The sequence below is a fragment of the Streptopelia decaocto genome (assembly GCF_964273445.1).
Source record: "Streptopelia decaocto genome assembly, chromosome: 3".
Taxonomy (NCBI): Eukaryota; Metazoa; Chordata; class Aves; order Columbiformes; family Columbidae; genus Streptopelia; species Streptopelia decaocto.
The window spans coordinates 11,568,688-11,582,595 of NC_138656.1; the positions used below are offsets into that span (position 1 = coordinate 11,568,688).

Genomic DNA, 13,908 nt, shown 5'->3' on the forward strand with positions numbered 1-13,908 from the left:
TGGTTGTCAGTGGAGATTTATTCACGCCACTCTCAGAACTTTACCTGGAGCTGAGACCATTTTGCAACTCTCACATTGCATAAGAAAGGGCTCTTTTATCCCAATCTACTCAATAGAGAAACTATTATTTTTATTTTACCTTTTCTGTTTTCCTTTTGTGACAAATGGGAAAGAACTATTAGGAGATCACTATCATATATATCTCTGCTTGGCAGTAACAGATGGCTTCAAAGAGGCTAGCTGAAGAAAATAAAATTGCATTTCCTGGCAGACAAGGTCTGAAGCCTTGAAAATCATGGATCCTGTTAGTGTTTATAGTGAATAAATTGCCCTGGATATTTCTCAGCTGGAGAACATGGTGTGCTTTTCTTCTTGACCCGCTTCCCTTGAAGTTGCCAGCCCTTCCCCAGAGTGACTGGAGGAGATGATAGTTTCTGGAGAAGCTGACCAAAGTAAGCCAGATGTGTTTCCTGGTTTCACTGTTGTCCCCACGGTGGTGTCAGGATGCTTTTTACCAGAGCTTCCATTTCTGGTTGTATGTGTGTTTATATGTGTTCATGACCCACACATGGAATACAAATGGCCATGCATGGTCATGCCTTAAAGAAACCTTTCTGTGCCGGTAATGGGCCCCTTTGCACACATCCAAGTACTCAAAAGGCTATTGCAAAGAACAAATCTCAATCAGTTACAGAAATTATCATGTTGTCTGGTTCAAATGGCACACCTGGCATCCTTTGCATGTTGCAGATCTGATTTTGGCAACCTGGCCCAGCCCACTTTTCTTAATTCAGTGTCTTGTAGCATACCTATCCCTCCATTCACCATCTGCTGGTGGCAGAGTATTCTGGCGATAGGAACAGTGCTGCCACTTAGGACATAATTTATTAGTATGCAAACGCCTATTTTGGGTAATGTTAAAACATTAAATAAAATGTGTAAAGGCTGATCACTGCAGTAGTACCTTCCTTTTTGTTGCATTTTTATATCATATGTTTTGTGTTTGGTTTGCTATAACACACACATTTGCGGTTCCATGGGACAGTGCAAAGATTAATTTCTGGGAAATGTTTCTAAGTATTATCTGATGTATTGCAACTCCTTTGTATTGAAAAAATGATGTTACAATGAATGTACATTTTGAACAAGCTGCTAACCGTGTAACCTGGGGATTGGAAGCAATCCCCATTTTACATTCACTTGCATGTCTTTTAGTGTTTGAAAAGAAAATGGTTTTATGTTTGGAGGGGTTTTTTCATATGCAAAGTGTTTCAAGTTGGTTACCTCACCTAGTGCACTTGCCTCATAAGAATCCCCAGGGCTTCCTCCAACAACTCCAACAAGTTTCTCAGTTTAATTATGAGTGCAATTAATGATCTGGCAATGTGGAACACAGTAATGGCAGATTTCCTCTGAACAAGTCAGATAAGGAGGATTTCTGTGGGGCTCTTGCCCCTTCAGCTTGGTCATTCCTAAAAAAAAAAAAAACAAAAAAAAGCCAGATCAGGTTCTTATTCAGCACTGCTGACTTCTGGTTATTTTTATGACTAAGGAAGATGTTTAGCTTTCAGAATCTGCTGCTGCTTCCTCTTTCTTGCTGCTATTAAGTTGCCTTTACTATTAGGGACTAGAACAATTTTTGGATTATCATTTTCTTCCACTTTGCTCGTGTCTGCTCAGAGAAGGAGCTCTGCATTGACTCTTGCTGGAGACAGTCGTGGGTGCAGAGGTGGGAAGCTAAGTGGCAGGCATACCACCCTTACAGAGCTCTTGCTTCTGGTCAAGATGCTAGGAAAACTGGCACAAACCTAACAACATACAAAAGCACAAATACACAAATAGGGAGGGACACTTAACCAGCATAGGACTGGGCTGTCCTATTGACCTCGGTTAAAAAAAAAAAAAAAAAAAAAAAAAAGAGGGAAAGGCTATGCAGTGTTTGATGGTAAGATGCTGGAAAGAGGAATATCTCTCTGACATTTATGGTGCTGATTCTTGGAACAACAGAGATCCTGCAAGCAAGTGTGGCAGCTCTAAGACCCCCGCTACTTTTACCTCATCTAAAACTGGTTTGAAGAAAGAGCTTCTTCAGAAGCTCAGATTATATTTTTTTTTTCCGTTCACTGTTGTCAATCCTGCCAGATCTCCCAGTCCCAAACAAGCTTAGTCTATGTTGGCAGAGGATAATGTCACTTCCAGGATATGCTAAGGTCCTGATAGTATCCAAATCAAAGCTGCTACAGGGAAGACTGAACTACAGCTCTTGCTGTTTGTGTGTCATCTGCATCTCTCAGGACTAAGGCCTCTTCCCATTCCCAATGGAACAATTAACGTCATATTGGGAACTTGATTTCTGCTTCTCAGACTTCCCAGCTCCCATGAAGAATCTCAGGGACGAGCATATCCTTCCTTTGCATTACCTTGTGTTACCTGTTAGACTTCTGTTGCTGCTAAACAGGAGGTAGTCCAAACCATATTTATCCAACTGCTATTCAAGTAGGAGCTGAATGTGGGTTTCTGTAGTAATTTCTACTGAGAGGAGACAAAAGCTGTAGATAACCTGTTGTACTTCCTGGCTTGCTTGAGAAACTTCATCTGCTGAGAGTTGAGTTTGCTTGAAGCAGAGGATCTCAGGAAAGTCCCTTTCAAGCAGGTCTCCAGGCTTGGGAGGCACAGCAGAAGGGCTTCCTCAAGTTGCCAGAAATCCTCATCAGTTTGTTAGAGACAGAAGATTTGAAGAACCTGTGGAAGTTTGTCTCAGGGGGAGGGCAGCAGGGAGATGGAGCAGAAGCAGCCTGCTGTAGCTTTAAAGGCAATGCTGATTAGGGAGCCATTTGGAAGGATGTAGTTTACTAAAGGGATCCAAAGCTTATTTTCCTTGAGTCTTTTTATTCTTCCTGTATCTAATCCCTTTAGAGCCTAAGGTCAACCCCTTTTTGTACTGCAATAACACTGTAATATATGCTTGCATTAATTCTTTTTGCACACTGAGCATGCAAGACCAATTTAAAGCTTTTTTTTTCAGAAGAAAAACACTGTACGATTGTGTATATAGAAATACTGAGAGAGAATTTTAATTCTGTCTCCTGTATAAATGCATGCATTGATTACCTGTATGTAGACCATGCTGTAAATGCTGCATAGTACTGTAAAATCCTACACTTGAAACTACAATGAACAGGCAATGTAATCAAAAACAAACAAACAGAAGCTGTGCAATGGATTTTGTGCCTTTTTTAAATCCATGTATGCTAATCCAGACAATCTGAAAAAAAAAAAAAAAAAGAAGGAAAGAAAAAAACCCCTTGTATACTACCAAAACCTTATTAAAGAATTAAAGGCAGCACCTTGGTGATGGCTGGGTTTTTTGTTTGCTTTCTTGCTTTGTTTTTCTGCTCCCTTTGCTTTCCAGCTCTGGGCAGTTTTCCCCTGCTTATCCTTGGGTGCACCAGGCAGGAGTATGAAAGAGCTCTGGTAGAACAGAGAGAGTTTTATTATTGTTTACTCATGTGATCACTGAAAACTTGCAGTTAAGACAGATCTGGGAATAGAAACAAAGTTCTCTGACTGTTGGAGATGTGTTTAATGTACTTTGGGAAGGCCACACTGTGAGTTCAATTTACATAAATTTAGGCTAGTATCAATTTCACTTGAACCCAGTCCTATCACAGCAGCAGGTTACAAGTAGCCCGAACTTACGAAAGTTTTTAGAGGTCTGCCTTGATGATTACCAGCATCCAAACTGGCTAAACTTAAGCTAGTACAATTCAACACTTATGAACACAGCAGAAACAATTTATCACATTTCTCTTGGTTTCTTCCACTGAGCATCCTCCACTGACTGGCAGCATGGTCTGCACAGGGTGGTTGGATGGCTGTCTCCCATCAGCCATTTGACAAGGCATTTAAGAACATCTGGTAAACTTCCAGCCCCTCCACTCCCCGAAGCCCCAGGGTGGCAGATGCAAAACTGTGGTTGTTCTGCAAGTAACATTCTCCTGCCTGGGCTGCTCAGTGGATCCGACCGTGCTGCTTTCATTGTGACTCACATCTGAAAGCAGTCGCCACTGTAGAGCAGCATGTGGTCCAACCTCAATTGCTGTTGGTCTGTCTGGCATCAGGTTGGAAGAGGGAGACATGGTGACAGACCCTGTCTGCTTTGGTGTAAATTGCACAGTTACTAATTCAGTGTTTTTCTGAAAGGGGCTGGAGAGGGAGGCTGCAGGCAGTACGTGCATGCAAAGGCTCTGGTACCTGTGGAAAGGGTGGTGGAAACCTTCCCGCTTGCAGAAGAAGTACAAGACCCCAGCTCCTCACAGACAGAAAGCAGTTTGTGCAGGCAGGTGACGGCCTGGGAAGAAGAGCTGGGATTTGGTTGTGGTCTCTGACTTACAGGATTGTACAGTGTGTGAGTCTCTTTTTTCTCCTGGGAGTTGTATGGAGAGTCAGGATTCTTCCAAGTCTGCCTCTAGCAGGGTCCAAAGGCCATCTCCTCTGTGATAAACACCTTAAAGTGCATTTTGGTTTGCTTCTGTAAGACTGTTGGTCTGTGGGACATGTGCATCTTTGAAACACTGCGGAAGGATGCATGGATGCCATAGAGCCATCCATGCCACTGGCACATGGATGATGCATGGATGCCACTGGCTGAGAGATGATTTAGAACAAGGTCTGAAACAGAATGGTAGATGGAACAGATGCAGTATTTCCTAGTTTTATGTTAGCCATAACATAAAATATTGTGATTTTTTTCTTGTACCAGGTGGGTTTTTTTTGTTTGGTTTGTTTTTTTTTTTAGTTTTGTTGTTTTGGTTTGCTTTGCTTTGGTTTTGGTTTTGTTTCACAAATTATTGCATTTAAAATGTTTAAAACCAAGAGATGGGAGAAAAATAATAATCTGAAATTCTACAGTCTAAGAGAAAATTGATTAGGCTCACCTGAGAAACTGTTCCTTTTCCCCCATGTCAGTGCAGAGCTTCTGGAGATGGCAGGCTTTTCTGGTGAATGCCAGGCCCACTCTGTACGGTGCCACAGACTGCTCTGCTGTGGGTGTTAGGCACAGACAAGCTATAGGGTCTTTTCTCTATGCATTCAAGAGTTGCAAGATCACCAGAAAGCCATACAGGCATGGCAAGTGCTGTCATCACTCCATATTGCTAAAGGGACCTGGGCAGAGTGTGTATGACTTGGCATGAGGCAGGACACAGAAGAGCACATTAACAACCTGGATGCTGGTACTGCTCTTGAACCCACCAGCATGAGTCTGCTCCGTGCTGCTGTCTGAGAAGAACACATCTGGCTACATTCTTGGTGACAAGGGGACCTGGGAACTTCTAATGCATGGTTGTAAACTTGCTGTGGCAAGTGTTGCCAGCAGGTCAGGGGAGGTTCTCCTCCCCCTCTACTCTGCCCTGGTGAGGCCGCATCTGCAGTACTATGGCCAGTTCTGGGCTTCCCAGTTTAAGAAGGACAAGGAATTACTGGAGGGAGTCCACCAGAGAGCTACAAAGATTATTAGGAGTCTGGAGCATCTTTCTTATGAGGAATGTCTGAGAGATCTGGGTCTGTTCAGTCTGGAGAAAAGAAGGCTTAGAGGGGACCTTATTTATACTCATAAATATTTCAAGGATGAGTGTCAAGAGGATAGGACCAGACTCTTTGCAGTTGTGCCCAGCAATAGGATGAGGGGCAACAGGCACAGATTGAAACATAGGAGGTTCCATCTAAACATAAGGAGAAACTTCTTTCCTTTGAGGGTGGCAGAGCACTGCAACAGGCTGCCCAGAGAGGTTGTGGAATCTCCTTCTCTGGAGACATTCGAAACCCACCTGGACACATTCCTGTGTGATCTGCTCTGGCTGAACCTGCTTTAGCAGGTGGGTTGGACTAGATGATCTCCAGAGGTCCCTTTGAACCCCAACTGTTCTGTAATTCCGTGGAGATTACACCTTTGCTGATTTTTGCAGTATTTGCAGCATCACTGGGATGTAGAAACTTTCCACCTGCCATATTGGGTAATATGTCTCCTCTGAGGATGTCCTATTGCCAATGATCCTGCTAATTTGAAACCCCACCAGTTTAAAGACAAATCCCCAGACTCCACGTAGCTGCTCATGAGCACGGGGACAGAGATGGACTTGAAGGCTCTGGTTTCTGCCTCCACCAAATACAAGCAGGTAGATCTTTTTCTCTCCTGACTCTCCTTCCTCTTCATATTCTAATTGTAGCCTCTGTGCAAAGCAGGCATATTTATTGCCTTCCAAACACATATTGTTGCCCAAAGTAGTTACTAGCCAAATTTAATTTAAATTCAGTGAAAAGACAGAGTGTTACAGATGTGAAATGCAGAGACTTTGTGGGGCACACATGCTCAGACTAATTAACAGCGATATGCATTCCTGGACAATTGACTGGGAAGTCAAAAGACCCAGGAGTTAAGATCTAAGCCCAAGCAGGTTGGAAAAAAATGGTTCACTGCCCAAAGACAGGCAAATGTGTCTTCTGAGAAAGTGAGGAACACAGGCAGAGATCAGAGCTTGCTATAGGTAAAGGCAGTCTTTTTGACTCAGATTCATCCAGATCCAGGGTAGCTCTGCCCACTCACAATCTTGGTAGCTTTTTAAAATGGGATGGTTGCCTCAACTCATGGCATAGTTCCTTCTCATAGTGGAGTGAGCCTAGCAGAGGGCCACCAAGATGATTAGGAACTAGAAACATATGACATACGGAGAGGCTGAGAGAGTTGGGTTTGTTCTGCCTTAAAAAGAGAAGGGTTGGGGTGGGATCTTATTTTTTCCTTGAATTGCCTGATGGAAGGATGATGCCAGACTCTTCTCAGAGGATCACAATGAAAAGATGAGATGTGATGGACACAAGCTGGGTAAAAGGAAAATTAGACATAGAAATTAGATTTAAAGAAAAACTTTTTCAGCATGAAAAGCCTCAAACTCTAGGACAGGGTCCCAAAGAGGTTGTGAGATCTCCATCTTTGAAGATACTCAAAACTCAGTTGGACAGGGCCTGGAGCAGACGTCTCTGAGTTAGTGCTGCTTTGAGGGGTGGTTGGAGCAGAGACCTCCAGAGATTCCTTACACCTTTTTTATTCTACAATTTTAAGATGCAAGCTAAGACTCTCCACTCTTGATCTTCTGGCATCTTCCCACAGTTCCTCCCCATTGGCACAGCAGGACAGAAAAATTCTTCTCCAGCTTTTGGGAAAAAGTCCCAGAGCAGCTGAGTGACCTGTAGTACAGAAGACACGTGATGACTGCCAAGAAAGGACAAACTGGGAACACCTGGTCCGGCAGGGTGTTTGCTTACAGCTAGCTGCTGATTACATTAACTCAACAGTGAAGCCAATCTCATACTTTGATGCCCTAGGACATTCTTCCTTGTTAACAGCCTCAGGTGATGATAGCAATGAAGGTAATAAAATATGTGTTAAATTAATAATTGATCCAAGCAGCATTTCAACGAAGTTTCTTTTAGTTGGGTTTGTAGGTAACTTCTGTCCTCCATATTTTTTGGCATATTTATGCTCTTCAGATTTTCTCCATGGTGCATTTGCAGTAGCAAAACAACAACAGCTTCCGGCTTCTTTAAGGAATGCATTCTGACAATTTTGGGGTATTGCATGCAACAGGTTAAGCAGTCCAAGTCTCCCACAGGTAGGCAGAAGCCAAACAATCACTGTTGTGCTTAGGGTGCAGTGTCCATGCAGGGAAATAGAAAATACACGGGGAATTACAGACAGAAGGGCAGTTCATTTGCTAAATACCACAAAGAATTTGTACAGCCAGAGGTGGAAGTACATTATGATTAGAAAGGTATCTACTGCACAACTGAATGGCAGCAAAGGGGTACCAGAGCAGAAGAAGGAAAGAACCATTATTTTTATTACAGCAACATCATGATGTCCAGCTCTGTGTCATATCTTACTGCTTTGTGTGAATCTCATCTCAATAAAACTTCTGATGTCTTGCAAGGGTAAGAGCTGTTGAGGAAAGAGGGGTTGCTGGAGACAGGGCTGCTGGTGGGGCAGACTGCAGGACACATAAACCGTATCTCTGACCTACAGAGGATGTACACTGCAGGACTGGATTCAGTTCTTCTTGACCAGAAAGTAGATGAGATGACACAAGCTCGTAGGAGCTGACGGGATGTATGAAAGTTTACATATGCAGAGAAACCAGCTATCACAAAGCTGTACCATCAATCACAGCATCTAGAAAATGGGATGAAGTAGAGCAGCAGGTGAACTGTTGTTGGGGATCAGGTACTCTTTCCAGTGGGAGGCTCAGCACAAGGCAAGATGTTGGTCAGGGCTTCTTTAATCAGGTCCCAGTTCCACTGAGGAAGCGTGTCTGATTAAGACTCCAGGATAGCACTGCAGGTATATGTCCTGGGAAAACCACATCCAGCCAACAGGCAGAAGCCAATTTTAGGCTGCTAATGTCCAAAAAATGTCAAGTGGGTAATTTCCTTTGCAAAGGGTGGTAAGTCCCTCTTACCAGTTCAAGACCCAAATCTGTCATCCTAATAGAAAAGGTAGAGTGGGTCAGTGAAAGACTAAATCAGGCTAATACAGGGTCATCTTCAGCACCAGATTTCAGCTTTAATGAAATAAGAGACATTGATTTGGAGTCCAGAGGCATTGCCAACACTGGCCTGTGTTTTAATTTATAAGATATAAAAAGAAATATTAATTAGATAACAATTTTTCACCATGTATAACAGCTTGATGCTGCCCACTGAGCTATTTGAAATGTCCCTGTTATACATGAGCATAGAGATCTTACATTTTTCAGGCATACTAATAAGGCAGTTGCTCTGCACAGAATAACATGCAGATTTACAGCACAATTTGAAATAGTGTCATTGGATTGAAAAGCTATTGAGGGCTTTTTTCCCCCTCAGAGACAAAATGTTCTGTTCCCATAGCCAGATGAATGTGCTGGCTGATGGCAGCTCTGTAGCCCAGGTAGTTAAATGGGTGCTTGTTTAGTTGTAGCTTCTGATACTGTCAAATGCCACTTGCAAACAGAGATGTTTGGAGCCCTGCTGTTCATAATTAGGACTGAAAAGTAACGTGATGCATTATTGACTGGTTGAGTTTACAGAGAGGCTTTTGTTTCCCAGCCCTGTTAAAGAAGGGTGACTTAAATGTTTTGGGATTTGTTTTTGTTTTGGTTTGGTTTTTTAGTCCATTTTACAGAGTGATGCTTCTGTGGTTTTAATTTGCAACTAATTGTTAATTAGACTAAACTTCAATGGGCATTTATTTTGCTATTTTGCCTATTTTGCGACTTTTTTGCTTATTTTGCTTATTTGTTCAACTGTGTGCATGTGTGTGTGAGTTGCTGCTTTTCTGTTGGTATTGTGATCAGCTGTTCTGTCTTCCCATTGCTTTTAATTTTTGGACACCCCAGAGTCTCATAACGATACTTTATATGTCAGCTTTCATGACTTAACTTGCTAATCGTTTTAGTGAAAGCTGAAGGACCCTGTAAGAGTCAGAAGTATAAGTTGCTGGAGGGATGTGAGAGCAGGAGCGAGGGATGAATAGCATAGAGGGGAACACAGGAGCACTAGAAGGGTATTGCCCCCAAGACAATGGTGGATAATATGGAAAAGTCATCAGCGAATGTAGCTGGCCCTGCGGGGCCCCTTGAGTTCACCGTGGCCTAGGTATGAAAGAGAGTTGCTGAATGGTTCCAGTAAGGAAGAAGTGAATATGTAAATATTTAAATATTGCAATAAATGTATAAATACTGAAGAAAACTGGTAAACATGAAAAAAATCCTGAGGAATTGCTTGCAAAAATCTCTTTTAGGTCCAGGTAAAGACTGCTAACAAAGGAACTCCTTTGGCACATTTTTCTGCCTTCATTTATGAGTATCTGTGAATCTCTCTAAGTTTTGTATGAATTAAATGATTGAGTGATCACTGCTCAGGCATGTATTTTGAAAGTGTCATGGACTAGATCCTTTCGACTGATGCTTCCCTCTGCTCTTGATTCTGATGTCTGTGTTCATGCTATGTCTGAATACTAACCCTTTTCTTTTGTCACATGTGTCTTCTTGCAGGCATATATGCTGAAGTCATTTGAAATGAATGGTCTGCCCAAGGCAGTGCCTTTAAGTTTGCCTTATCAAGACTTAAGAAAAGATATGTTGGACTACTGGGAAAAGCCTAAGGTATCCCAGCGGATAAAGAAAGTTGATTTCTCAAATGTTGTTTTGACTGCCCCTTGCAAACCTCCGGAACCTTGTCTGGAAATAAATGGAAAAGAGGAGGAGGAGGAAGAAGACCATGAGGAAGAAGACAAGGAGGAGGAAGAGGAGGAAGGGGATGAGATTGATATGCACAATGGTTCCAGCAGTGACCTGAGTCAAAAAAGCACAGAGCGCAGCCAGGAATGTGCACCCTCCACACTCCTGGCTGATGACCAGAAGGGATCCAAGGGTCGTGCTTCCACTGCTGATGGGGACCTGGAGCTGGAGGAAGGCTCGAAAACACTAGTTCTATTTTCGCCAGGTGATCTGAAAAAGTCTCCAGTGACCACAGACTTGGCTCCAGAAGTTGATCTGGGCACTCTTGCTGCACTGACTCCTCAGAGTGAGCGGCCACAGCCTATGGGTAGCCAACTGGATGTATCCGAGCCAGGGACCCTCTCTTCAGTCCTTAAATCTGAACCAAAGCCTCCCGTGACAGTGGCTACAGCTTCCTCCCCCTTTACCAAAGTTGAGCGCACATTTGTTCATATTGCTGAAAAGACCCACTTAAATGTCATGTCTTCCAATGGCGAGCTGATGAGGCATGAGGAGTACTGCCCTCCGGGCCAGTTTGAGGAGGTCATTATTGAAGAAGAGCTGGAGGACAACCTGGTGCAGATAGAGAATGAAAGCATACATTCAGGACTGGAAGGGGCACCGACGGAGAGCTCTGCGCTTTCTGCTAATCACATTGAAACCACCTCAGAAACAGCGGGGGAGCAGCTGGCCCTTCCCAATGGTGAAGCAAAGCCTCTCAAGGACAAGCCAGAGGTCTCTGACAAAGTGTCACTCTCGCTGGATTTGGATGAGCCTGGTAAGGTGGTGACAAGGGATCCTGACCTTGAGAAGTCAGCACTGGTGGCAGAACACCTGAAACGAGCAGAGACCCTCTTCAACACACAGCATAAAGGCCCCAAGAGGCCTCTTGGTTCCAGGTATAGAAGTCGAATACCCATTTTGTTCTCTGAGGAGGACACTGGCTCAGACCTTTCAACATCACTTTCGGCCAAAGAGAGGCTTTATAAGAGGGCAAAGCAACCTGACTTGGCTCGCCTCGTGATGGAGAAAAGGCAAAACCGCCTTCTTCGACTGGCCTCAGGGGCCTCCTCCTCAGCGTCCTCCAGCGATGAGAGGCAGCGGGCTTCAGAAACCCTCTCAGCCACTGGTTCTGAGGAGGACACACATGACTCTGATGACTCAGTCCCAAGGAAGGCTGGGAAAGAGAAGGCTGCCCCACTGGGGAAAGAAGAAAGACCCATAAGCACAAAGAGCAGAATTCCTCGGCCCATCACACCAGTGAAAACATCACTAGAGGCGGCAAAGTCTGAGAGCTCCATGGCTGTTGCAATGACCATGCTATGTAGCTCCCCACAGGATGCAGCTGTTGCCTACAGGTAAGACCAAAATGCTGAGCAATGCAAAATTTTGGACTTGTTAAGGAGGTGCAGCCAGGACTTTGCTTACCTTCTACTGCTTTACCTTTCACTTGGCTTGAATGAGTGGTCCATCCCTGTTTCCTACAGTAATTTCAGCTCACTGATGTGTGAAATTGCCACCTCTCTGCCTTCTTTGGCTCAGTCTGGCCAAAGGGCCAAACCCCTCTTCTCTTGCCCTGGATTTGAGGCCTTCTTCCATTCCACAAGCTCTTTCATTTGGTCTGATCCTGCTAATAGCAGAGCCCTCCCATGTTGAGCTCTCAGTTTTGCAGCATATTTGGCACAATTGTGACCGACCTGGCTATTGTGATTAGAGCTCCAAGCGCTGCAAGGTTGCCAGTTGTGATTGCCTCAGAAGATGACCAGCATGCAAAGAGGTGGAGAGAGGGAGATGTACGTGCATGGGCTCTGTCAGTGACCCAGAAGAGCGCGGGCCACCTCCACGTGGTCTGAGTTCCTACATATCCCTGTGTCTTGGGATTTTTTTGTAGGCACCTTGTTCTCTATCAAGTAAGCATAGACATATAAGGGGAAGTGGGCCTTCTGAATTCAGTTTGGCTTTTCTTCATGAACTTGGGTCTGGAGGTCCAGCCCAGGAGCAGAGCTGCTGATGTGGCTCTGCCACAGGTCCAGCAAATTCTGCTCTTTCAGAGATGTGGGGTGAAAGGAGGGCATCCCTGTGGGTTGGTTTATCTACCAGTAGTTACTGTCAGAGGCCAGCTGGTGCAATCCAGCTCATCCCCACATTCCCAGATTGTACCTCCTACCTTGAAAGAAGTTGCTACATCCATGCTGCATGTCAAGAAGAGTCACAGATATGTGCTATTGGCCAAACCATGCCTGTGCATTGTCTCAGACAGCACTGGAGGATCAGGGCCAATACTAGTTAACAGCACGAGTGTTCAAACCAGTGCCCTGTCTTGTTCACAGCAAAACTCCTGTCATCCTGGTGCTGGAGACTTCTTATAATTGCTCAGCAACATTCATGCCAAACTTGCCAGGAGCCCTAAGCCCCTTGCAGAAATTCCCTTTCATCCTCCCTTTTCTCTTCCTCTGCAGGCTTCAGGCACAGAGACCAGCTGGAAGTGTCCCAAACGAGCGGCGAACAACACAGACACAAAGTCGGCTTCCTCCTTTGCTGAGCTCCACTTCTCTTCCTCCACGGAGCAGCTCATGGAGGTCCAGCTGTGGATCTCCCCTCAGAGCCCCTCAGAGCCCTGTCCTTCCTTCAAGAAACCCCAGTGCTTCTCCCAGAAGCCTGCTGCCACCTTGGAGGGAAAACCCTTCTCCCTGCCAAAAGCATAAGCCAGGGACTGCTCTCCAGCGAGTTTCTCCTTCCCCCCAGCGCGCAGCTCAGGCCCTGGGGCTGACAGGGGATTCCCTGACCTCTCCTGGTGTGGCCAAAAAACGACAAAGAGCAAAAACCCAGACTCAGAGTCCAGCAACCAAAGGAAAGCAAGTGTCCCTGGAGAGTAAGGCAACTGCCAGATAATGGTCTTCTTCTGCCAGCCCAACAGACTGGGTAACTTCAGCATATAGTATACAGTTGAGATGCTGCAGCACAGCCTTCCGTGCTGGACCCACGAGTGTACTTCAATACTTCACACACTCTCACCCCACACAGTTGTGATCAGCTGCCAAGGGTCTGAGAGCCTCTGAGCCACAGAACCTTCTTCAAGGGAGACATCCAGCCTGCAGCTCACGCTTGCTAATGCACAGCACCAAGCAGCAACCCAGGCAGCCTGCCTAGTGCCTAAGTCCCCTCCCTCCCAAGGCATTCCCCTCTCTCTAGCAATACCAGTCACCAACACCAACCCTGGCTTTGGAAAGAGGAGCAGAGATGATGAGAGGAAGGTCTGCTGGACAGGAAGGCTCCTGTTCTGCAGGCAGATCCCTCCTCTGTTGTGTCTGGGAAAATGCTAGCCTTGACCGCCACCATCTACCTGAGTGCTGGATCACTTCCTGTCACCTGTGTTAGCAAAGGATTGTCACCAGCTTAGCCAAGAAGGATGAATGCATCCTTGTGTGCTGAGATAAGAGCAGGGGCAGGCTGGAGCAGGGGGTCTTCTTTCCAGGGATGCCTCTGCAGGTGAGAATAGGAGACAGGCAGGTCTTGCTACCTGCTCCAGTATTTCCCACAGAGGAGGCCATCTGGCATTTCTGCTCAGCGACATGGCTGCTCTTTCAGTAGATTCGTC

General features: G+C 45.1%; 1 protein-coding gene across 1 annotated transcript in view; it reads left to right on the plus strand.

Annotated features, from left to right (window-relative positions):
- The window catches only part of TTBK1 (tau tubulin kinase 1), a gene marked incomplete at its 3' end in the record, with an annotated part of 122,999 nt that extends 109,797 nt beyond the window's left edge, over positions 1–13,202 (plus strand). The window contains exons 14-15 of the mRNA XM_082048885.1: positions 10,086–11,668; positions 12,770–13,202. Coding sequence (XP_081905011.1) covers positions 10,086–11,668; positions 12,770–13,202 — 2,016 coding nt within the window. The remainder of the gene's footprint in view (positions 1–10,085; positions 11,669–12,769) is intronic.
- Positions 13,203–13,908: the final 706 nt, after the last annotated feature.